Source organism: Tubulanus polymorphus, chromosome 7 (assembly GCF_964204645.1).
Source record: "Tubulanus polymorphus chromosome 7, tnTubPoly1.2, whole genome shotgun sequence".
Taxonomy (NCBI): Eukaryota; Metazoa; Nemertea; class Palaeonemertea; order Tubulaniformes; family Tubulanidae; genus Tubulanus; species Tubulanus polymorphus.
In genome coordinates, this window is record NC_134031.1 from 5942198 (window position 1) to 5966555 (window position 24358).

At 39.4% G+C, this 24358-nt stretch overlaps 3 protein-coding genes and 1 long non-coding RNA gene across 4 annotated transcripts in view; 2 read left to right on the forward strand and 2 right to left on the reverse strand.

Moving 5' to 3' along the window:
* LOC141908194 (anoctamin-7-like) overlaps window positions 1-11893 on the reverse strand; it is a 50914-nt gene extending 39021 nt beyond the window's left edge. The window contains exons 1-2 of the mRNA XM_074798097.1: window positions 11244-11893; window positions 194-278 (exon numbers count right to left, since the gene is read on the reverse strand). Coding sequence (XP_074654198.1) covers window positions 194-278; window positions 11244-11366 — 208 coding nt within the window. The 5' untranslated portion in view covers window positions 11367-11893. The remainder of the gene's footprint in view (window positions 1-193; window positions 279-11243) is intronic.
* A 2529-nt stretch (window positions 11894-14422) lies between these two features.
* LOC141908409 (ankyrin repeat domain-containing protein 49-like) lies at window positions 14423-18084 on the reverse strand. The gene is made up of 4 exons (XM_074798453.1): window positions 17928-18084; window positions 16755-16848; window positions 16511-16671; window positions 14423-15893 (listed from the first exon to the last, which is right to left on the reverse strand). The coding sequence occupies exons 1-4, from the start codon at window positions 18003-18005 to the stop codon at window positions 15537-15539; spliced, it is 690 nt and encodes a 229-aa protein (XP_074654554.1). The 5' UTR covers window positions 18006-18084; the 3' UTR covers window positions 14423-15536.
* Window positions 17196-19532, forward strand: LOC141908410 (uncharacterized). Its single transcript, XR_012619608.1, has 3 exons — window positions 17196-17664; window positions 19318-19413; window positions 19492-19532. It is a non-coding gene; the product is annotated as an uncharacterized LOC141908410 (long non-coding RNA).
* Window positions 19533-19641: 109 nt separating this feature from the next.
* On the forward strand, window positions 19642-20550 carry LOC141908561 (uncharacterized). Its single transcript, XM_074798658.1, has 4 exons — window positions 19642-19835; window positions 19934-20202; window positions 20330-20397; window positions 20478-20550. The coding sequence occupies exons 1-4, from the start codon at window positions 19817-19819 to the stop codon at window positions 20548-20550; spliced, it is 429 nt and encodes a 142-aa protein (XP_074654759.1). The 5' UTR covers window positions 19642-19816.
* Window positions 20551-24358: the final 3808 nt, after the last annotated feature.

The window sequence follows — 24358 nt, forward strand, 5'->3', positions numbered from 1 at the left end:
GGTGTTTTTTGATTCAATCTACTGCACGGGTGGATTTAGAGGGTGGTCTCGAGGGTCCGGAAAGTTACGTACAGGGTAGATAGGTAAACTTTTAAGCTCAGCAGAAACGAGAAACCGGGTACCAAATTTGGTACTATCACCCTCCCTCAGCCTATTAGGCCTATCTGTAAAACAACCTTCAAACATCACTCACCAATTCTGCGTATTCCATCTTTGAATTTGATGCTTTCGTGCGGATCCGAAGAGTTAAACGATATTCCAGCGTCCTCGTCCTCACTCTGTAAGTAATAAAAATTACATATATATATGCGTCTATAAGTCCAGTCTACTTGAGAGATCTACTCGTTCAGTACAATCCAGTTCGTGCACTAAGATCATCATCTCAAAATTTACTCTCTCTTGCCCATTACAACCTAAGTACTTTTGGGTGACGTTCATTTACTGTAGTTGCTGCTTCCCTTTGGAATAACATTGATAACCACCTGCGTAATATTCACGATGTCAACCAGTTTAAACGTTCACTAAAACATCTACTCTTTCAACGTGCCTATACTTAGTGACTATGAACCAGTGCAGTGCGCCGGTGAACTTATCTTTTAAGAAACAGGCGCCTTATAAATGTTTATTATTATTATTATTATTATGCGTTGTTAATTACTGCATCTAAAAAATGAGTGACTAACGAACAACCTACGTCTAACAGTTCCATCTAGAGGTAGTCAACCCACATATATACGCGTGCACGAATATAGCCCATATGACTGAGAATCTTTAAATTCTTGAATTTAGATCTTTTTATTTCGAATACCGAGACCTATCACCCGTGAAAATTAGAATGAAACTCAAATATTTGAATTAAAGCTATAGAATTTCATTCGAAATGGCTTCCAATCTGACTGAATGGAGTCGTAGCCTGTTTCGTGTGAAACCAGGCTTACATCCTGGATACAATAATGCTGTAATAGTGAAAGATATGTAGGATATAGTGAAAAATATATAGGCTATATATATTTTGGTCCATTATTTCCCAATCTTAAAAGAGTATTCAAAATATAACATATTCAAAACCTACAGATATGTTGAGATAGATTTCGAATACTTTTGACAAAAATCTCATCTTAATTCATTAATGAAATTGAACCAGATTTTTGAATCGAGTGATTTCATGCAAAACATCAACCTAGCCTAAACACTCATGTGTCAACTGGGATTTTCTGGGGTATCATCATCAGAGGGGGTGTGAAATCCCATTTCTTAAGTTTTAAAGTAGGCAACTTTTTGAAGATTTCTTGGCGATTTTCGATGCCAGTGACAAATTTGCTACGATATCGCCTGGCGCGCAGCCACCAGCTGCAATCTTCGTCAGGCTAAAAAAATGATTGTAAGGTGTGGTGGGTTGTAAGGGACACTCGATCAAAAAAAAAATCAAACAAAATTTACCAACCAAATAAATAACAGGGTCAATCCCTATTCTAAGATCAAAAGATAAAAAAATGATTGTAAACTGCGACGAAATTTTCAATTTCTATAGCTGCCGGGTCTGTTATTGCTAGCTTGATCATGATTTTAAAAAGTTATGTACAGGGTAGATAGGCGGCCGGCCGGGTTAACTTTAAAGCTCAGCAAAAATGAGATATGAGGTATCGATTATTTTCAGCCCTATTACCTATGATTCCCGAATAGCCGCGGTCCGGGCGGCATTTTTTTCGCGAACTCGACCCGGCCGGGCGATTATGAAAATTAAAATATTATATCACCGACGCGAAATCACCATGGAAACGGAAACTGTCCTAATTACGACGCCAGTAACAACGACGAACGAACGGCGAGCGAGATTACTGTTAACATTTTCCTAATTGCGATAAATGAGATTATTATGAAATGGTGATGGTGTAAATGTAATGTCCCCCGCCGTCTCTAGCGTCTAACGATCAAACAAAATCCATACAGCCATTAAACACATCTCCGAACTTGAAAAAGTTAGTGCCCTTATTTTCTCAAATATTTGACGTATTCAATGGTTATTTGAAAGATGAAAAATATGATTCATACATAGGTAGGGAGTTAAGTAAATCAAAGTTAAATAAATGCGTTAAAGCTTTTAGAAAATATGCATTTTTTCCTGACTGAAAATAATCCCAAAAATCATAAACATCCAGGTCCCCAGACATTTTGGAAAAGGCATATGTCGGTTTTTGACCTAAGGTAACTGCCCTTTTTGGGATTCCCCGCCCGCCTCCCCCCAACATTCAAATGCTACAGCCCTGCTCACGTCCTCCCATTGACCTAAATAAGTTCTGGTCAAAACAATTGATCTATTCAGTTCGCAGTTCATGGTCCGATAGATGACTCCTGAGCGCCTAGTAGCTGCTCGCATGTTGTTACTTCTCGCCGGGTAGAGATGACTGTTACATGGTTAGAGTTATAGGCTGGGGTAATAATACCGATTTAATGCAAAGCATTCTTGTTGTTGAACATTGAACCGCAGTTGAAAGGGCGTGACCATAGAAATAAAATTTCTATCACTACTACTATTATTATTAATAATAATAAAACATTATATTCACATAAGTCAATCAGGCTCGTACCAAGCTTTTAGAGGGACAGCTCTATTTCAAGAAAAAGGGTACATTTTTACCGTAAGGGCACTTTTGACTGTGAAAAGGGGTACTTTCCTATTGAAAAAGGACACATCTAAAATACGAAGTGCCTGGGTACATGAATAAATCATTTTAGGATGGATTGCTTATCATTTTTTCATTTTTTTTTAAACATGAAAATTGTATCCGAATTTCGCAAAATCTTGGCCCCAAATTTGTTGGGGGGAGACTTTTTTGAAGGGCGCTTTGAAAATTTCAGGCGGTTCGTTCACTACCCCCGAACCCCCACTCGGCACCGGATTTAGAATCATGAAAATTGTTGAGCGTAAAGGGTTAGAAAAATCCGGTCTTCCACACCACTCCCAAAATCATCTATATTGCAATGCTCGCACACGTGCGCCAAGCGCAGTGATTCAGAACATCGATCGTAAACGAGATGTGGAGAGTGTATGCGCTGTACTGTGACTGCGTAATAACAATAATAACAGCAGCCAGCTCGCGATGCGACTCCAAAAAATATCAATCGATGATGAGATATAGTATGCGATAATATGAGAGCGTTCTGACTGCGATATATATCGTTCACTGTGTCATCGAGACACGAGACACTGATTCCGCGAATGATCGCATCATCGGATTTTGCGTCACGGGAACCGAACGAGGGGGAGGGGCACGAGTGGGCGAGAAACGGAAATGAGAGAGGCATGAGGGAACGCGCGGGCTGTCAAGTGGGCCGTTTGAAAAAAGGGGAACGTAGGGATAAAATTCTGATTTTGATCGCTCAAAAGTATGGATTTTAAAGCTAGGGCAGAACGCACGGCGAATTCGTTTACAAATATTCCGTTCCTCTGAAATGCTGCGCGAATGCTCAAACATTCTCGGGTATCGCTTTCTGATAAGTTCGCGGTCATAACATGATGCACACTTCCTCCACAGGTATTGGCCTCGACTCCGTAGGCAGCGGTATACCAGAAATTATACCGAGGACATTGGACGTCTGAGATGAGATGACGGTCAGAATTTCCGATGATTTCGCGACGGTGTATCACGCGCGTTGACGGGCAGTTTTTGGAATAAGTATAGGCGAAAATTGAGCAAAAACTGACAAAATTAGGAATTAGTAAGGAAAACAACTTTTGGGAAAATGAAAAATAATAGGGCCACTTGCCAGTCCAGGAATGAATTGAAGATAGGGGAGACCACATACGGTAACAGCAGGGACAGGGGAATATTGTAAGTAGACAGAGGACTGTAAAGGGGAAACAGCGGCTATGGATGGGAAACATTTTTGGGGCGACCATTTAAAGAAGCATAGGGCCTATTAATGCAATGGTGGAATTGAAGGTTTTGCTTACTGCTAACTGGAATCATGATGACAGTTAAAGATTTAGATGGGAAACTAGTTTTTCTGCATCAACAGAGAAAACTCTTTAAGACGACGCCGATTCGGCAAACATCATCGATCAGCAGCATCTTTGACAGACGAGTAGGATGGCAGACGCAGGAGTAGCCGAGGGAGTGGGCCTCGACAAAATAACAATTCGAATACCATAAACATGAAATAGAGCAACGCAACGATACAGTCGAATGAATGAATGAATTAGATAGATATGAAAATTCCATAGCAGCGGCGGATCTAGGAAAACTGGAAAGAACAGGCATATTTCAGATAAAGCAGTCATTTGCTACTACTTTGGGTGTAGATAATTCAAAAATAGATAAATCCGAAAATAGGCCTACACGATTTCCGAAAGGATAAGCGTCAAATTTGCGGGCTTCGACGATCTTCGAATTGACGAAAAGGGCAACCTTAACGGGGAGGCAGGGGTACGGGCGACCACCCCCTAAATCCGCTCCTACGATAGGCCTATGATGATAAATTTAGGATTGCAAAGGCGCTTTTACGAAACTGAATCTTTGTAAATCGATTTAAGTTTCACGTTTACGGCACACAGTTAAGTGAATCCGATTTGGTAAATCAACACGTTTGTGGAAACGGTTTAGTAAATTAATTTATTAAATTGCCACTAACTTGCTCGGCGAGCAAGTTAGTGGTGATTTAGTCAGCTAAATCCAACATGACGTCCTCTTCGACCGTGGGCTAAAGACATCTATTGCAGACCATCATCTATCAATAATTCAGTCACATTGACGCCCATTTTCTTTTGAATCGCGACCTTTAAATCGATTCATTTATGAAAAACAATTCGATTTACTAATCCTTTCGGTTTCCGACATCGAATCGGATTTAGCTAAACTGAATCAGATTCAATTTCGTAAAAGCGCCTCAAATTTACGGATAGAATATATTAGGAAAGATATCGAGCGTTCGGCGGCGTTCAACCTTTGTCGTATAGCTATAGCGTTATCGCGAAATTAATTTTCGCGGCGTACAAAACAACAGCGACAGCTGCGCAAAAGAAGAGGCCTACACCAGAATCTGATGGAATATTTCATATCGGGCGAAAATTCCGCGACGAGTGAAAAAGCCGACGGATGTTTTTTTTTTCGCGATCGATATTTCGCCGCCATTGGTTTGTCGTGTCGACGGCGTATAACATAACATATGTGTCTCCGGTATGTTCGTGTATGTACATTGCGGATACATGATCGGAATATCAAAACATCGATGCAATATTGATACACAGATCGGCCGACACTTTTTTCAAAAGCCAGGACGCGGGCTGGCATGTCGGTCCCGTAATGCGGCGATAACACCATTCGAGACCATTTGCCCTGCGCTAAAGCGGCACGGACCGGACCCGTTTAAAATTTGGCTAGTACCTAATAAGACGACAGTGCGTTCATACGGAAACCACTCACTCGATGCTTAAACAATGCGCAGTGAGTCATTTCTGGGACCAGTTGCAATTCACATGCGATAATTTGACTGGTGCTAAAATTTGGCTCGGGCCTGGTCCAACGTTTTTGGGTGGGCCAAACAGCTCGGGCCCATTTGGCACCCGTGTGAACGGTTGTTCACAAATGCTCAAAAATGCTTATGACGCGGCTAATGACCCCCATCATCCAACACGTGTATGTGTATGTTTTTCAGTCATTACCGTCAGTCATTTACATTCCTGTTTTATGAAATGCTGGACGCTAAATGACTCCATCAGTCAATAGAGTCAGTAAAACGTCACTAGCGATTCGGCGTGACGTTTTTCTCAGAATAAGCACTTATCCATTCGTACGTACGGGAGTGAGTGACTTTAGAGTAGAGCTGAAACCGAATACAAACTCATATCAACATGCGCCGCGCCTGAGTATCGGGAACACTTCATCGCGTCACACACACGTAGTCGCAGACCTATCCCTTATATACTGACAACTCGCATACAGTCATAAATCTAGTGAAGCCAATCAACTAAACTAGTAATAAAAGACTTTATCTTGTCACTGCACTCTTATCGCACTTCAAAGCGTAGAACGTTTTTCCACCATCAATTCTCAATTTCATAATCAAGGTCGTGTTGTCGAGCAAACTGACAGATCATCGTTATGACATCATTTTTGCAATGTATGATCACGATTTCAGATATCACAAGTTGAGCCTTTCTGCTCTGCGAAGGATTTTTGGCGGGCGGGCGGGCACGCGGGCTCCCGAATGCTTTTCAACCTAGTCCTATTTTTCAACACCCTCCCATTGGGTCTTTTTTAGAATTACTTTAAAGTAGACATCCACCTCGCGGAATTCGCTAACACCCCCCTCCACACCCCCTGTACCTTCCCCCTCTCCTAATATGTGCCGAATAAACAAACGAGGCCCCTACCGCTACCAATCCCATATATCAAGCCGTGTTTACGCAGTTGATGAGAGAAATCAATTGGCTCTCCTATAAACTTGAAGTGATTGATTTGCAAAAATCGTTATGTAAACAGTGAAATTGTCCAACTTTGGTGTCATTCATCAACTCTAAACCAAGAAATCAAACATGTTCTAGTTGACTTCTTGATGTGAAATTGTTCAATTGAAAATTAAATGGCTGTGGCACAGGCCCGTTCTTTTGGGGGGGGCTGGGGTTAAGACAAACTTGCCTAAAATACAAAAAAGGTCACCATTTGAAAATTGAATTTTTAGAAATTGATAAAATCTCAGGCCTGTCCCTTGTACTCCCGGTCCGATATAGGCTTACAGGTACAGAAATGGCATTGAAACACTGCAAGCATATTGCCGTCAATGCGTCATTTTTTCGAGCGCTGTTTCAGAAAGGTCCACCAAGAAGGTGAATATTGAAAGGATTGAAAAACGAACTACCCATAATTAATCAGTGATGCTACGATATTTTCTAAGGACACTATAGAACTCATAAAACCGGAAAGTGTAAATGCAGCTTAACACACGCACAGTGAGGTACACACGGTGAACATTATATATCACTCTCGGGCCGCCACACCCCGTCAACGGTACTTACCGATACTAGCGTTCGTTCGGCGGACGACAAACGCTGATTCGATAAGCGAAGGTCGGGAAAGCTTAAAACCTGCGAATTTCAACCACAAAACGATACAGAAAAATACGAAAAACCTTTCACGATACAGGATCCAGCCGTACAGTTCCGAGTTAACATTTGACTCTTTAGTTAACCCTTTCAGTGCGTCTACACCGCAGTGCGGTGTATCAATCAGTGATAGATTTTGATAGTACACCGCACTGTGATGTATTGATGTAATCAATAATTAGTAATTATCTCTCATGAAAAATAGCAGCACCTGTCACACATAGTGAAATATTAGTAACTAACGATACACCGCGCCGCGGTGTAGACGCACTATAGTGGTATTCCTGTTATTCAACACACTAGGGTGGAAATTTTTAAAATTTTCAAATTATCTCCAGCACTATAGGGTATGGTTAGTCAGCAATGAAAGGGTTAAAACGTTGAACACGAGCAAATTTCAACTCAGAGTTAACTCTAACTCACAACTTAAGTTACCTAATTCAGACGTTCACATATTGCATTACAAATCATAGCATATGTTTAATGAATAACGTTAAGCATCGTCTTTCTGATTTTTTTTCATTTTGTTTAAAGGTGAATAGGAATTCTATTGCGTACAATATCAATTCAGAGGGAGGACTTACAACTAAGTTTCGAAATTAAGGACCTCGATAAGAGTTTGCAAATGTACTACTGAGCTTACATGGAAACTTAGTTGGAGTACTTAAGATTTGGATAAAATCTTTGCAGACTTGTGCGCAAAATTCGAAATGACTACAAAAAATGGCTCAATTTGTTGTCATTTTAAAATCAACATTCAATTCCACAAACAATACACATAACAGTGAAGCCACAGGAATTTCAGGGAGATTTTAGTCGGAAAAATGGTAGTCAGATATTTTTCATTATTGCTCTCCCACTTGACATTGCGAGCGCTGATATACCAGTTAAACTGTGACCCGCTTCATCTCATAATCTGTGCCTTTAGACAATTTCAAAACCAGTCCTCAACATGTCACGACATCAACTGTCGCTACTTAAGATTTATACGACCATTTGTCAGAGAGGAACACACAGGCCTAATCATATCAACCGCTATTGCGATTATACCGCTGTTATTCCTAAGACTGCTTTATGAAATGAATATCTAGGGCTTAAACCTGAACAAACAATTAATAAACATGTATCTATCGAATCTAAAAATTAAAATAATCAGTGCATAATATACTATCATGTCTGAAAAAAGCTTTATTTTATCACCCTCGTCTTTATTGTACTTAATCTAATAGTGTATAACTAGGTTACAGAACAATTGTACTGACTGAAACTTAATGACGACTTTTTCGGCTTTTCGTCCACGTAGTAGACTAAACCGATAATAGAAAATGACTATTTTGTGTGTGAAAACCTCAACGAATCAGTGCGTACAATCTACTGTATTTCTAAATTTCTAAAACCCTCGTGGCCGATCTCTTCCAGGGTGGCCACTTTCCGCTGATTGACAAATTCCCCGAGTTTTCCCTGATTTTCCATGTAATAATAAAACATTTTCTGAATAAATCCAAGGAATTTCTTAAAATGTTTCAAATTTATTCATTTCTTATGAATCAAGTAGGCATATTGATAAAAAAATGTGTGGTCAATAACATATCCAAATTCCCTAGTATACCAGGTTTTTTGTCAAATTCCCTGCGTTTACCCTGATTATTCTGATTTTCTATTTTCCAGCTCAGTGGCCACCATATCTTCGGTTTCTTACTCACCAAAATTGGAAAATAAATATTGTTTTGGGTAGAAAACTGCAACGAACGCTAACATCAACATATCTAATCTAAAATCAAGGGTCAGTTGCTCTGACGTTATTTAGAATTAACCAGTTGAGTAGTTGACATAGTGACAATTAAAAGTTCATTGTTCTTATGGGCTGGGTTTCATAGATGTGGAAGAAAACGAGTCCCTGGGAATATTTTGAAATTTGTCAGTTATAACCATGGTTTCTCATTGTTACTTTGGTGGTTGTCACCCAAATTTAGGATTTACCCCTAGGGATAACTTTGATACCCAGTCTATGAAACCGCGCCATGGTATTTATCCGCCGGTTATTTTTAACCAGTTTTCGAGCAACCGGCCCCAGAACTATCGGTGCACGCACACTCGCTAATAAAACTCAGTGATGATCGCGTTTTTCCGAACAATTTTTACTCACAAAATCCGAAAATAACCCCGTTATAAATTTGGATGTCGGTAATTCTAAGGAGATCACCGATTTTCTCGGGATTTCCCTGCTCCCCGTCGCCCCCGGTATTTCCAACGACACGGCAGACCTGCGCGGTCTATCGACTTTATGTTGCTGGAACGAAAAAATAACTTACCAAAAAAAAATAAATAAATAAAATCCGACACCGATAAGACCTTAACAAATAATATCCACAGTTACTTCTGTAAAAACAGTTTATAGCCTTACAGTTTCGAGTTCAAACTAAACCTCATCATCAGAGGAACAAAAAATACAATTGTTTTTTTTTGTTGGTTTTTTTTAATTTTTTTTGTTCCTCTGATGATGAGGTTCGAACTAAACCTCATCATCAGAGGAACAAAAAAATACAATTGTTTTTTTTTTGTGTTTTTTTTATTGTATTTTTTGTTCCTCTGATGATGAGGATGGAACTAAACCTCATCATCAGAGGAACAAAAAATACAATTGTTTTGTTTTGTTTTTTTAATGTATTTTTTGTTCCTCTGATGATGAGGTTTAGTTTGAACCTCGAAACTATAAGGCTATAAACTGTTTTTACGGAAGTAACGGTGGGTTTTATTCATCGACTCTACACTGAGATTTATATCAGTTCACTGCAACCGATAAGACCCTTTAAAAGACGCACACAGCGATTATAATATAGACCATCACTCAATATATCTTTAAGGTAAAATAGGTAAAATCTAAATATCACGATTAAAATATATTTCACACAAGCGGGTAGGTAACTATCAACTATCGGTGTTACCTGCATAAGTGGATCAGCTGAAGTCGAAAGTTTGTCTTTTTCGGGTTTCAACTGTAAAATTCAGATAATTTCTTTAAAACGTTTTCGAGGAAATTGTCTCTAAGCTTATATCAACCGGAGAAGTGGGGTTACTTCACTAACATGCGTAAACGGTATAGGCCCTATACGGAATCTAACTGTAACGGCCGGATATTTCATTTTCTATCGACTACACGCGAATCGTTGAAAAGCTGAATAAATATTTCAGTCTGATCATTATTGAAACATTGATACTAAACCTTGAATATTTTTTTTTCACAGTCTAGCGCTAAACCGATCCCAGCAATCAATATATCCGATTATGAAACTAAACCACCAGTCCACTTGCTTTTGGTTAGTTAAGCATTGGAAGTAAGCTGATATAACGGGCTTTTTGGAAATATCTCGCTGTGAAACAGCGGTGGATCCAGCCTCTTATGCTGAATAGGCTCGGTACTGCATTATCACAGAACCATAGAGGGATTTTTAGGTGTCATCCCCCAGAAAAGTTTCGAAATTTACCACCTACAGCATTCTCAGGACATCAATCCAAAATACTTGGAAAATAAAAATAAATCTGGCATTTGATGTCTCGAAAAAAGCGTTCTTGAAAATAAATCACAGGTAGGCCTACTGCAAGCTCAAGTGGTAAGGGCGGTAGGCTGGATGCGCGCCTGTGGAACTAAACCACAGACAGATTAGTAAGTTACTTTTTGCAGTCTAGTGTCTATTGTCTATTTCAACTTTGCTGATGTCGGGTGGCCTAGCTCAGTCAGTTTTGGTAGTAGGCTACGTATCTGATACAGGTCAGCACTGTGATGGGCCGCTGAACTTAACGAAAATTTTCAATCTATTTCATACCGATCGAAGGTCATAATTCAATATAGGAAGCTGCCCATCTCTGCTGGCCCTGCTTAGGTCCATATCTGGTAGGCCTATTTACTGCGAAAAATTGACAGTTAGACCAACCGATATCCTCTCAAGCAAAATCTAAATAGCTGTTCTATGGGAATCCGTACATTGCCTGGGATTCAGATTTACTATCCTATATGATGAAGTCTGGATATTCAACAGTCCAGTAGGCCGTACCTCCGTTCTGACCCTCTCAAACCAAGACAGGCGATATCAAAACACTTTTTGAGAACCCTATCCTTTCTATCGAGAGAAAGGCAACTCACCTGATCTCCCGGCTTATTTACAAGCCGAACCTTATCATCGTCGTCGGCCCTCTGTCCCGACGAGATCGTGCCGTAATCCTCGAGTGGCACATTTACTCCGTTCGCCAATTGCTTTTTCTCCATTTTTTCGATTTTAATAAACAGCCTTTATCCGTTCTTCAATTTTGAAACTGGTTGTAGATCCCAATCATTTCGACGACGATAACGAACCGGTCTGCATTTTTTTACGAGCTCTACCTAATCTATCTCAGACGGCTCTAGACTCGGCTAACGCCTCAAATACCGAGCATAATTCAATTAAAAAACAATCTAAAACAGTGGACCGTGAAAGTTAAATGAGTACGCGGCGCCAATTGAAATTAATTACAAGGATTAAAATGTGTGGGCGGAAAATAGATGACAGAATGCAGACCAGATGCACGACTAAAATCGAATCCACCACAGAGTAGTAACACAGCCCAGCGCAGTAGTCGAGCGAGACGTAACGATGTTTCCCTTTATTTCCACGCGATTTAAAACAACACAACCTAATTAATATATTCCAGAGCGATGACAGGCGGTGAATTGACCGTTTTGGTAAAAATCCGAAGGGTTTATCCGACGTGAACGCGTTGGAAAGCGGCGAATTTAGCGTCGACGAATATTGTCTATCTCAAGTCGGGACCTGTCATCTCGGGTCAAATCGATCCGCTGTACGCTAGTGACATCTAGCGGCGTGAAGTGTTAAGCGCGTGTAAACAAAGAGGGAGCTACTTTACTGTTATCCGTTATAAATTAATTAATTCCCTTAACAACCAATATAATAATTGTGAATGAAAAATACATGATCGATTCCTTTTTGATATGATTTCTATCTATTCATGTTTCTTTTTGTATGTTTCGATATTTTGCTGAAGTCTATTTTGTTATCTCTTAATTTTGTGTTGTCCTCTTAGTCTTAACATTAACAATCCCTCATTAACAATCAAAATAGGTAGAGTAAATAAACTCAATGAATATCTTTACTTTTGCCTGGAATTTCAGCATTATTTCGTTTAAAAAACGAGATATTCAAAAACGCCTTTACTCGGATTTACTATCGTACTAAGGCTTTTCTAATTACCGGTAGGCAATACTTCAAGAGTCCATTCTGCCAAAACATCATTAAAAACTATTTCTAACAAAATTCTTATACTTGCATCCTAATTTACGAACTTATTATTTGACAAAATAAGTTTGTTTTCTTCCACTTCAGTTCTTCCACGTGGAAAATACTCAAATAGGGATAATTTTTTTCACTTCACCCTTCCATTTTTGCTAATTAAAAAAGTCAGTGCTACAGTACTGTTCATATCTAAAAAAAGGCATGCATAGGTAGGCCTATCTGTTCTTGGTGGGTTTTTACAGTTACCTGGTCTTTCAATGTCGAACTCTGTACAAGAACTCAAAATCAAATTTAATTCTCTGATTTAATCAAATCAAATTAGTTCTCTGATTTTCATTAATGTATTCAGTTGTGCATTGTTGAAGTTACTATTTAAATCTATTCATTCTTAATGTTTGTATCTTAAAAGTTTACTGATCGAATCAATTATACAATATCTCGCAGGATCTGTAATATATCTCGCAGGTTCGATCAAGTGTCTACATCAAATGATGTCCATTCTCTTTTGGGCGAGATATAGATAGCCTTTATGAAACTTCAAATGATATATGATTCATTTGTAAAATCTAAAAATAGGTTTTCGAAATAGTGTAGAATATTTTCTCGACGATCAGCGAGATGCCATTTCCACACTTTTAAAAGTGTTTAATCTTTATGTCCATTTACCTTGGTTCTTTCCAGGCCCGGTCGAACCAAATTTTACCTCCTCACCGTACACTATTTCGAGTTATTTCAAAGTTCATTCTATAGCATATGTGCGACTACATTTGGTTTCGAAAACATTCCGCTATGAAAAAACGGACCATCATGTAGCTAGTCTAGTACCTACCCGTGTTTCCCCAACGTTGTAGGGAACCGGTAACAACGACTGGTATTCAGACTATCATGATAGCCAGCAAGCCGCAGTTTGTCAGACATGGCATATCGGTACATGAATTCAAAAAATCCCATTGGCTTTATGCCTTTTACGATTAATGGTATGTAAATCATCATTTGTGACTCAATGTTTGTATATGTAAACGCGTATCTTTGTCATTTTACCAGAATAAGCCTTCGTAAAAAATGGACATGTTTAAAGGCGGTACGTAAGACCGAAGTGAAATCCAAATCGATCAAAAATCAACGTTAACTTTTTACTTACAACTGTTGCGAGAACTTTATAACTACGTCTTTGCGATTTGGCGCTTTTCATTTCGCTGTTGATGTTTTAATTTTCATGGCGAAGTATCTTACATTTTCCATATTGCCTGTTCATCATGTACATCATGTACATCCTGGATACCTATAGTAAAGTGTCGCATAGGCGCTCTTTATTTCACAGTCTCTTTATACTACAACAAAAACCTAGCGCAAATACAAAACCCGGATAACAATCGGATCGATAGTGGGTCTATGCAATCATAAAGATCCGTGTTTTATCTATGCATAGCCGAGTATCATTCATTCTCAGTAGCGAGTTGGGAGAGATTAAAACACATTTATACAATCATCTTGGAATAATCATTCGAGTCCTATCGAGTACTCCAGATTCCATCGACACAGATTTATGGAAGCATATCACAATCTTCTAGATAAATTCATCAGGCGTTTATATTTCAAGGAGGCCCCGTACGATAGGCTATAGAAATCATTTCAGTTCAACCTCGTTACTACGAAACCAGTTTATCATAACGATAATTTCCAACATCTCCCAGACAAGATATTTATAACAATCAAGCTTTGGATTATACAAAACCCATTCAATACAACTTCACTTGTGCCCACAAGAAGATACGAATATGCCTTAACGAGATCCACTTTAGGCCCTTACATAACAGAGAACATAACTTGCTCTCTCTCTCTCTCTCATTCAGTTGCCCCAGACGCCAAATATTGGCCCTTGCAACGTAACTAACCTGAACTTGAAAAATATCCTACGAGCAATGAGGAATATGAAATTTGCATGTCAACGATTGATGCACCTAAGTCACTGTATATAAAATGTAAAAAAAGATCTTTGAAATAAAACAACAAAATGAATTGTAAAGCTGACAAAATGTAAATACTTTATTAAAATACGAACAAAAATAGCAGCGCACACGATTAAAACTGTATAAAACTGCACTTTCCATTTTGAATACCGTACAAAAATTGGAAGGCGACACCTCCCAGCAATCACATAGCACAACAACTCTTCAAGCAATGGCCGCACAAAATGAACTATCCGTTCAAGCTCCTATTCAAATAATTGATTAAAGTTCATGATATTGAACATCCATAAACATTATTTATAAGTTTAACCCCAATTCATATTTCTAAGCACCAAGATGTAAATGCGTACATGTATTTTGAATATCGAATGCATATTTATGCCTATCACACTTCTAGCAAAAATACAACAATAGCACGAAATCTATATCGATTTTAGTCACACTTTCCTTGCAGTTTAAAACAGCTCGCGTATCCTTCCAAAAAGGCAATTGAAAAAAATTTGAAGGAAAAGTAGTAAAGTTAAAAATTCTCCAAGGCCCTACAGATCTACAGTTAAGCTTGACTATCTTAAGTTAGAATTGATCAGCTTAGATAACCAAATCAATACTTATCAGGCCCGTCTTTATGGAAAGGGGGATTTGGGACGAAGCAACGAAAGTCATTGACGAAGGTCCGCCGAGTAATCAGTAGCACTCTTTCAAAATATGCACATGCTTCAAAACTTAGTTGACTTGAGGCCAAATTGTAGGAAAAAGAAGCAAACTTTTCTAGAACCTGCAAAATTGCTTCGATTTGCTTCTAATCTTTCAAAAAAGTCCCATTCTCATGGAAAAAGTTCCACTTTCACAAAAATCGAACCCCCCAAGACATGGCAGGCTACGGGCCTGCTTATTGAAACATTTCAAACTCTTCTTATACGAAGTGAATACGATCCAACTAGGTTATCGCACATTCTGCCAGTCCAACATCTGACTTGAGCAGAGTCGAATGTATTACCGTTGAAATAGTCATCGACATAATGCGCGTCCCAGTTACGATGACTTAGCCTAACCGAATTCGACTGTCGTATTTCATCACCAAAAGTTCAACCCTATAGGATCAAATTCTAACCCACGAAAGATTCACGAAAGGATAAGGATAAATATATTAAGATCGATCGCCACCGATTTACCGATGAATCAGCTAGAACCAGATTCGGGATCCAGACGGCTAATACTCGGATCAACTATATCGAATAGATACGATAAATTCGAAATACGCCGACAAATTTCCAAGGCCGTTTCGCCGACTTGATTCTTAAGCGTCGCGTCGATGGCCGGGTTAGTTAACAGAAGTGCGATGATGTTTTTGTGATCGGGCTGGGAAGCCGCCAAATGTAAAGGAGTTTGTTTTCCGTTGGTTTGTGCGTTGATATTGCTGCCGGCGGCCAGTAACAGCTCGGCTACCGATACGTTGTTCCAGAAACTGGCGCTGTGAAGTGGAGTCCAGCCGTCGTCGGTCCGTGCCCCGACATCGGCACCCTTTTCGATTAAAACCTGGAAAAATAAACGCGTCTAGTAAGTAGTATGATAACCACACTCAAACGTGCTGAACGGATAATAAGATCCTGACGATGATCTCTAGGGTGAGATTGAAACGTCGTGTACTTCATTTTTCAGATTGTTTGAATAGATAAATTCTCAATTTTAAATTCTTTTAATTTGTACATAGTCTAAGTATTCTTGAGTTGCAAATTTTTGAGTACCGGTATCGTTGATTAAGTCCAATGCACATGATGCAGGGAAACACGGATCATGGAAACAGAAAAACACGGAGGAATCAAAACATGATTGATCTCGTTTTTTCTTTTTGCTTAAGTTGTAAGCAAAATGATGGCCACATAAGACAAACTAAGCAATAGTAATTTTAGCAAGAGAGTTCGATTCAAAATGGCAAAACTCAGTCGAAACCTAATCCACTTTTGATGCCTTACTCGATAAAGGATAATTGCATGTAGATACAAGTATGACAAGATTTGATGGATCCTATATACTCGCGGCTACATGTCACGAAAATACCCGTTTTGTGTTGAGGAATTTGACCGAGTGGAAACAGAACCGTGGAACCGGGCCTTAAAAAGTTGCATTTGACATAAAACAGAAGATAACTGCACCTGAGCGATATTAGTATGATTACAGTACGCCGCTCTATGTAAAGGTGTATATCCATCGTCATCTTTACAATTCACTAATTCGGCATCTTGTTCCAACAATTCATCGATGACATCTTTCTGATCTTTTTCCGCCGCCCACAACATCTTTAAAACCGGATTGCCTGAAATGTAGAAATGCGCCGTGTAATATCTACTCCGACAACGCGGAACCGATGGAAATGTGCGAGAAACCCGTTATGCTCACTATCGATTTCCTCCTGCGTCGCTTCGCTCACTTGGTCGTCCATTTCCCAATAACTCACAAATTCACTCGGGTGACTTTCCTTCTCGCGCATTACCTGAAATCGTTGAAACAGACAACAATCTAAATAAACTTCTAAAATTCAAGAACCGTGGAATGCCTGCACCCTCTAAGCAGCCAGCAGGACTCGAACCCACTTGTCAGACTCAGCTCCTCACTCAGCAGCAGTAATGCAGCTAGTCAGTAACCTGACTGTGGTTTAGTTTCACGATCGGATATTTTCACAAACCACAGTCAGGAATGGGAAGGTCATTTTTGTATGAAATCTTCGTCAGCCAATTTGACTGACGAGTAATTTGCCTGGCATTTCATTGTCTCTTAAGATATCTGTCTCATTTTTGTTGTAATCGACGCACAAAAGATTCGTAGTTTGTCTGATACCTATAACACCTCACCTGACGATCTTAATCCATGTGCAAATCGGCCGTAAAGTGAGAGTAAATTTCCGTCCAGTCAACAGCTGCCATTTTGAAAATTACTGGAGGTGCTGGCACCTGTGGACTGAGGCCAGGACAACAGCACAAACTAACAAAGCGAAACGACGAAATTTAAAAAAATTAAAAAATCAACACTTATTCACATTTTTCTTTTACCAGAAATTTATTATTTCATTATTTATTATGGAAAACACGAAGACTTGAAATAAAAGTTGGAAAACCATCAAAAATAAAAATTGTCGTTTCGTCTTGAAAGTTTTATATAAATCCTTGTAGGTCCCCTTGTCTTATCATGCCACATGTGCAATACAGAGAAATGGCGGCCAATGGCGAAATTTGTGGAGAAATTAATTAATTTCTCAAAATAATGTTGATTAATCACTCGAAACGTACATAAAATTTGATTATTTCGAAAGGTAGGCCTACCTGTGTTAGTTTGTGAATTAAGCCATTAATTGTGGACTGAAGTGAATAGAAAGTATATTTTTGAAGTGTTACTTTTTTCAACCGTGTTTTGGTCCTTGTCATCCCTAACGTTGGTATAAGCCCATCCGATTATAAAAAGCTTACCACCAACGATTAGGTAACTAACTATAATGCAGCCATAACACGAGAAAGAACAGCATCAGCATTTTACGACGTCGCCATCGCCCTGAGCTGTATCGTCAATCAGTCTTACCTCGTTGTACAAAGCTAAATCATTTGCTGTAGCCTCTGGAATGAAAATATCATCATCTTCTTTCTCAATTGGATCCATAACCACCAAAACAATTGAGATAAACTGATAAACCGGCTTATATGATTTCAGTTCGTCAACTATCCGAAAATGCTGGGCAACGACCTTCCACCGCAGCAAAAAATATCGCTTCTTCACCGATATTCCTTCACTCACTTGCCACAATCAAATTTAAAAAATTCTTTATTGAAAATTTGAAAAGGCCTTTTGAAATTTGGAAATTATTTCTGACCCCAAGCCCGATACGAAGATAAAAGTTTACCATGAGATTTTAAATTTCTATCGAAAAATATTTAAAAGGTATACATAAAGATGACGCGGCCGAGAAAAGACATTCTTCGGATGGAATTTAAGACAAATATATTCGTTACAAATCTCGGTCGGTTGCGTGCTTTAGTTACTTTCGTTTTTACATACCGCAACTCAGTGTAATTTCCTTGCACCGGCTGTTTTTAATAGGCGTGATCGGAGACGAAAGACATTAAAAAAGAGTTGGAGACCTTTTCTAAAAAAACCCGTAGACTTTTTGCATAGTGGGAGATTTACTTCTCGGCCATATGTAGTACTCGACAGCGAAGGCATGGTGCAGAGTCGCGATTAATTTTGCCCCCGAGTCAAGCTAGTTCAAATTTGGTCCAGTACCTAAAGAAACGATTCACAGTGTAAATCACTCGATCGTTTCTGAATGCTATCAAAACGATGCAGCGAAATGCAAGAGAAGTCATTTCGAGCACGTCCCCGTATACATGTATTCACGCATTTTTTCACACGGATTTGGATCATGTCGGGCAAAATCTTTTACCTAGATATATGGTTAAGCCTTTCTCTTGTCCTCTTATCTTCAATCAAGTTCAGATAGATAGATAATTTTGCTTGATGATCAAATTTGGTGTTGATTGGTGAAAACTATTCGGACAATTTGATTTTTATAATTTAGCGGGGTTCGGTGCAGTTACGTCACATAGACACTTGGATACGCGGTCGTCAAGGAAAACCATAGGGCATCATAGCAACAAATGTCATAGCAAAATCACATTTCGTGAAATGCGGTCATAATTTTACGAGGCTGTGATATGATTTATTTTGCACGATGATTTCTTTGAGATTATTCTCAATTTGTTGCTTTATTCTCTTGGCGACTCCGGGTGGAGTCGATGGACATGAAAACTTCCTAGGTTACACGTGAGTATGAACCATCAGGCACATCGAATACTGTCGTACATGGAGTACATTTTTATGAATGAGGCTCAATATCAAACAAAATATCGGTGACACGTCGTATGATGCAATGTTACATTCATGACGAACCTTCTGTTCAACATTTTTTATTTAGTATCTTGAACTGTGTATTCGGGTACGTGGCAGAAATCTTTTCGATTTTCTACCGATATAATGGAGATGAAATAGTCGCTGAGAAATACTACCAGAAGTAAGTAAGAATAAAAGTATTCCTATTTTCAGGTTGATGCCCGATTACCCTTTTTATATTTTCGTGTTTCTTTTCCAGTGTATGTTATTTAGATGTGTGCGCTTTGACTCAAAATGACACTTCCTACGCTGATAGCGACTCTGACAAAACGCAGCCGAATAACTACGTGCATGTTTTGAACCAAAATAACAAAATTTGCTACTTGGATTTGTGCGCGTTAGTGAAAAATGACACTTATTACGCGGATAACTTCTTTGATTCGACTATATTTGATGGCGCACTTATCGATGAAGATCTCAAAATTTCAACGATCCTTTTTGAGAATCTGAGCTGCTTTAAGTTATTGTTTGTGGAACTGGTCTTATTGCTGAATGTGGCTCTACTCAGTTTTCTGTCAAAATTCATGAGATTCGTATTAAATGGTAAGGACTTTTGCGCTGCCTCGAGATCTTTCTGGGTTAAAATCACTTCATTGGACCCACACCTTATTGGTAAAATGCACGCATTTAATATTCAATAGCTCTGGTTGGAAGATATGGTGCAACTGGTGAAGACGCCGCTGCCAATTCCTCGATTGATGAGAACGAAAATGAGAAACAAGAAGCCGACAAAAACGTAGAAGCTCGCGAGAAATTACCACTATCTATCTCCATCGCGCCAGAACTAGAAGACTTTCGTCTGATCGTCAGTGAATCCCGGGTCAAAGCTTTCATGGAGAACGAAAATATCTCCGAAGAATCGAAACAAATGGCGCTAAAACTACAGTTTCAGTTGGCCAAAGTTACAAAGGTAACTGAATGTCAAATCTGGGTGTTAGTGAGCTTTTTTTCATATTTCAATCCAAAGCTTTATATATAAGTGTTCATTTTTCGAATTTAATCATTTTGCAATTCATATATACATACTATTTTTGCAGTGTTGGGTTCACATGAGATTAATGCGTGAGTTGGCGGTGAAAACTTATACCAGGCCATGGTTTAAAAGGTAAAATCTAATTTTTCGAAAATTCAAAAATCTGTTTTGAAAATCCATTGAATATCGGTGTATTTTCATTTCTCTTCCAGGGAAATGTTAAAGAATCAGCAGCGATTCTTTCTACCTGCAGAAGATCACACATCATCATCACCTGTCCAGTAATTAAACGACCAATAAATAAATGTACAATAAATAAATTAATTTACATCTATCGCATCTTGCTGTTTCGTTTACATATGGCTACTATGATAGCCGCACATTGGAGCGGTACTTTCACAAGTTATGGTCAAAATGCTCGACAAACTGACGATCGGATCGGAGACTGGCCGAAGTCGTTAACAAAAGATTCCTTCTCTTCTGAAAAATGAAACAGATTCAGAATATCAAACCGATAAGGTGTCCCCAAATAAACCAAACCGCATGGACATTTTGTCTCTTTGGGCTTCGAACAAGCGTAAATAGTTAAACACTTTTGTATTTTATCCTTTTTCTCACCTTCATATTGTTAAAGACCCGTACATATTCTATCTCAGGGACAACATCTAGTGAATTGAATTATACCTGCGAGATGTCTTTCACAAATATCAACATATATCTTTCACAGACTAGCTATACATAAGAATTCGGGCCAAAAGACATTCGCTTGGCTAAAAGGACATGGGACACTGTCAGCGGCCAGCATGAATCTGTGTCCCAGAACTCCACCAAAAAAAAGAAAGTAAATAAGTCTGTATAAATAGTACAAAATTGTATTCAATAATAGAGCTTTGTTAAAGAAAAATAATGTTAGTAGCAGCGCCAGATATTTTCTCTGAAAAAAATAAGTAAGAATCGTTCGACACAGAACTTGCTCGAAATGTCCGACAACTTCAAATTCGAGGTTGCAGCAACAACGATGAATTAACATATGATCACGTGAACACAACATCGTCTATATACAACAATAATCCGGCCAGGTGACACGAAGATCGTCGTTTGCTTACAGTTGGTTTTACAGTATAGGTCTATATGAATTATGAAAAAATATCTTCCTTGCATACAACACGGACATCCACTTCACACAATATGTGAAACAACATATGGAAACTCAATCTCCTCGTGATCTTGGAACAGTTTCAACTTTCGACTGTACAATTTTTTTTAAAATCACAACGGAAGTAAATAATCCGATAAAATATGTATATCATACAGATCACTAGTACATGTAATTTACAGAAAGAATACCTATGAATCTCATTATCGTGATACGATACAAATTTTTAGGGAGATTCGTTTGAAAACTACTGACCATTTTACGTAAGGTCTGACTATTTTACGTCGCTCAGGATGACCTTTATATCGAACTTAGAAAGTTGGTATTCGGCTTTAAAAAAAACATCGGAGAGTGTAAGCGTAACGCTCTACCAACAACTGAGCCAGACAAAATGTTTCAGAGGTAAAGCCTCCTCCTCGACGAAGGGATATAATGTTTGTACAAACTTCTCAGAAATCGATATTTCAATCGGCAAATCTGCCAATTTACAACCATCAAAAACATATTTACATATGCAGTATTGGACATAATCATTGTAGTTTCAAAGAAAAGCAAGACGAAAATCACACATCACCGACTGGCAAACAATGATACATCTTATGGTGTAGTGGTAATATCTACAGTAAAATTGACATAAATTCTTCATACATCATACATTATAAAGTAATTAACATAAGATATAAAAAATACAAACAGCACGGAAATATCAATTTTTTTTCATCGTGGTGAAAATTATAACAATTTCATTAAGATCAATTAAGATTCATTTGCCTACCGCTTTCCGACGTCCAAGATATTTTTTTGTAGCCGATACAGAGGATTATTACTATACGATAAGCAACTGACAACACAGTGTTCATTATGGCAAAATATGAGACAGACTTTTCAAAAAAATATATTTATGGTTTTCACAATGACATGGATATGGCCGCGTGGTGGTTTCTATGTACGTACAACCGTTATTGACTACTGAATATGGCGATGGGACTCGAAAGAGTTTTACGAAGTGAATTGTGCTCCAGATATCAGCAAACCTTTCTCTTCCAGTTGTTTGAGAACTTCGTCGACAACAGTTCGAATGAGTCTCTGTTTGAAAGTGATTTCACTCGCCGAGTCGAGCGCGATTTGAGGAGACAGTGACGATACGTTCAATTGCATACCCGCGCGGCTAGACGACGGCAAAGATGCCCGTATGTCGTCGGCGCGTTGATCGATAAAACCGCCCGGTTGGACGATCGCGTGAACCACTTCGCTGAGAGCAGACGAAAACGCTTGAGAATTATTGATCAGCACCGTTTTCGGCAGAGAAATAAAATCGCTATCATTTTCGGATTTAATCGATTCCGCCGAATCGTCATCATTGTCCGCCCCATAAATAACCTCCTCGATTACTCTCTCCAATTTCCGAACGTCCATTGCTTTATATTCGACCTCGGTCGTCACATCGGTTATGATTTCTACTCCAGCAGCTGGCGCCAAGACATCCCCCGTCTCTTGGTGGATGTAACTATCCATTTTCGGTACCGTCGCGTCGGTTATTTCCGGCACGCTTTCGACTTCCTCGTGATGATCCGCACCATCGCTGCCCAAATCTCGCTCGTTATTCGACCGTTCGATGACATCCGTAAATATCTCCTCCAGTTTATCGAGATCCATGTGTTTAGCGGTTGTGTTCGAGGTCTCACTGACATTTCGCTTTCTACTCGCCCGAGATCTACGAATAATGTGAACCTCTTTATCGGGTTCCAACTGGCACACTCCTCCAACTGCTTGCTGTAGGCTGGGCGTGGGACCGATATCGGCAACTGTGTTCACATATAACATAGATGCCTGTTGTGACTCTAGTCCGACAGGGGCTAGGTGGGCAGCTAATTGATTGGACCATGTCTGTAGAAGTTTCTGGTCAATTTTCAGATCTCTAGTCGGGTCGATTACTTGAGTAGTAACCTCGTTTACGGGTCTTGCACTAGAAGCAGCAGTGGCACTATTATCATTTAGAGCTATATTAGGCGGAAGCAGAATGTTTCCTTCGTTATCAGTTTCAGTTGGAAGTGCAAAATATTGCTGTTCGCCCGAGGGTCCACCTTTTATCAAGGTTACCAGTTGACCTTCAGTCGCGTTTTCCGGTATCGACAGAGTGTAGTATTTATCAGCCCCTTTGGCGATGATGACAGGCGTTCCGTTCTGGTCGGAGAGATGTAGGTTCAGAGTCGAGCCGTCTGCACCGATTACAGCAGGATTAGTTAGCAGACGTTTAATACCGGGATTAAATTCGTCATCGATAGTCTTATCGGCGGAAATAACGGTGTGAGTTATTTGTTGAACCATATCGCGGCTGGAAGCGCTGGAGCACTGGTCAGCTAACATCTGTAACGGGGAACAATCGGGCGACGAGCTCAGATCGACGCCAGTCTTATCACTACCACCGATAGCCAACTGGATCTGATCGCTCACATCTTGGTGGTCGACTTTACCGCCAACCCCGGTCGTGTGCTGCGAGTTTATAATCTGATTCCAAACTTTCCACGAAACCGTACCTAAATTCAGCGACGGTAGCAGATTCGAACCCGATGATAACGTTGCTGCTGTTGAGGTGGCGTTTTCCTTCGATTTTTTCGATAGATCCAGACCTTGCCAGGTAACATTATTAGATGAGTCACCAGCACCAGCAGTAGCAGCAGCAGCAGCAGCACATTCCGTATTACGGGTTACAGTCGAAGTCGGCTGGTGATGTTTATTAGCTTTGAATAATTTCAGAGATTGGTTAGAATCCTCGTCTCCGCTACTAACGCTTTCGTACCGTGGTCGCCGGCGTTTTCTACTGCCGAACAATCCATCGTCCTCTTCAGGGATTCCGTTTCTAATGTCCTGTTTCACCCGTTCTATGATACTTCTTACGTACAGTTCACAACGCTCTTTTTCGCTGAGCTTTTTATT

What these genes read in the sequence shown, in the direction of transcription:
- LOC141908409 (XM_074798453.1), bottom strand. Translation starts at nt 18,005, where the DNA reads ATGGATCCAATTGAGAAAGAAGATGATGATATTTTCATTCCAGAGGCT. An exon ending in ATTTAGCTTTGTACAACGAG is followed by an intron (nt 16,849 to 17,927) that starts GTAAGACTGATT and finishes CAACGATTTCAG; the next exon opens with GTAATGCGCGAGAAGGAAAG. An exon ending in ATCATACTAATATCGCTCAG is followed by an intron (nt 15,894 to 16,510) that starts GTGCAGTTATCT and finishes TTATTTTTCCAG; the next exon opens with GTTTTAATCGAAAAGGGTGC.
- LOC141908561 (XM_074798658.1), top strand. An exon ending in AGTTGGCCAAAGTTACAAAG is followed by an intron (nt 20,203 to 20,329) that starts GTAACTGAATGT and finishes CTATTTTTGCAG; the next exon opens with TGTTGGGTTCACATGAGATT. An exon ending in ACCAGGCCATGGTTTAAAAG is followed by an intron (nt 20,398 to 20,477) that starts GTAAAATCTAAT and finishes TTTCTCTTCCAG; the next exon opens with GGAAATGTTAAAGAATCAGC.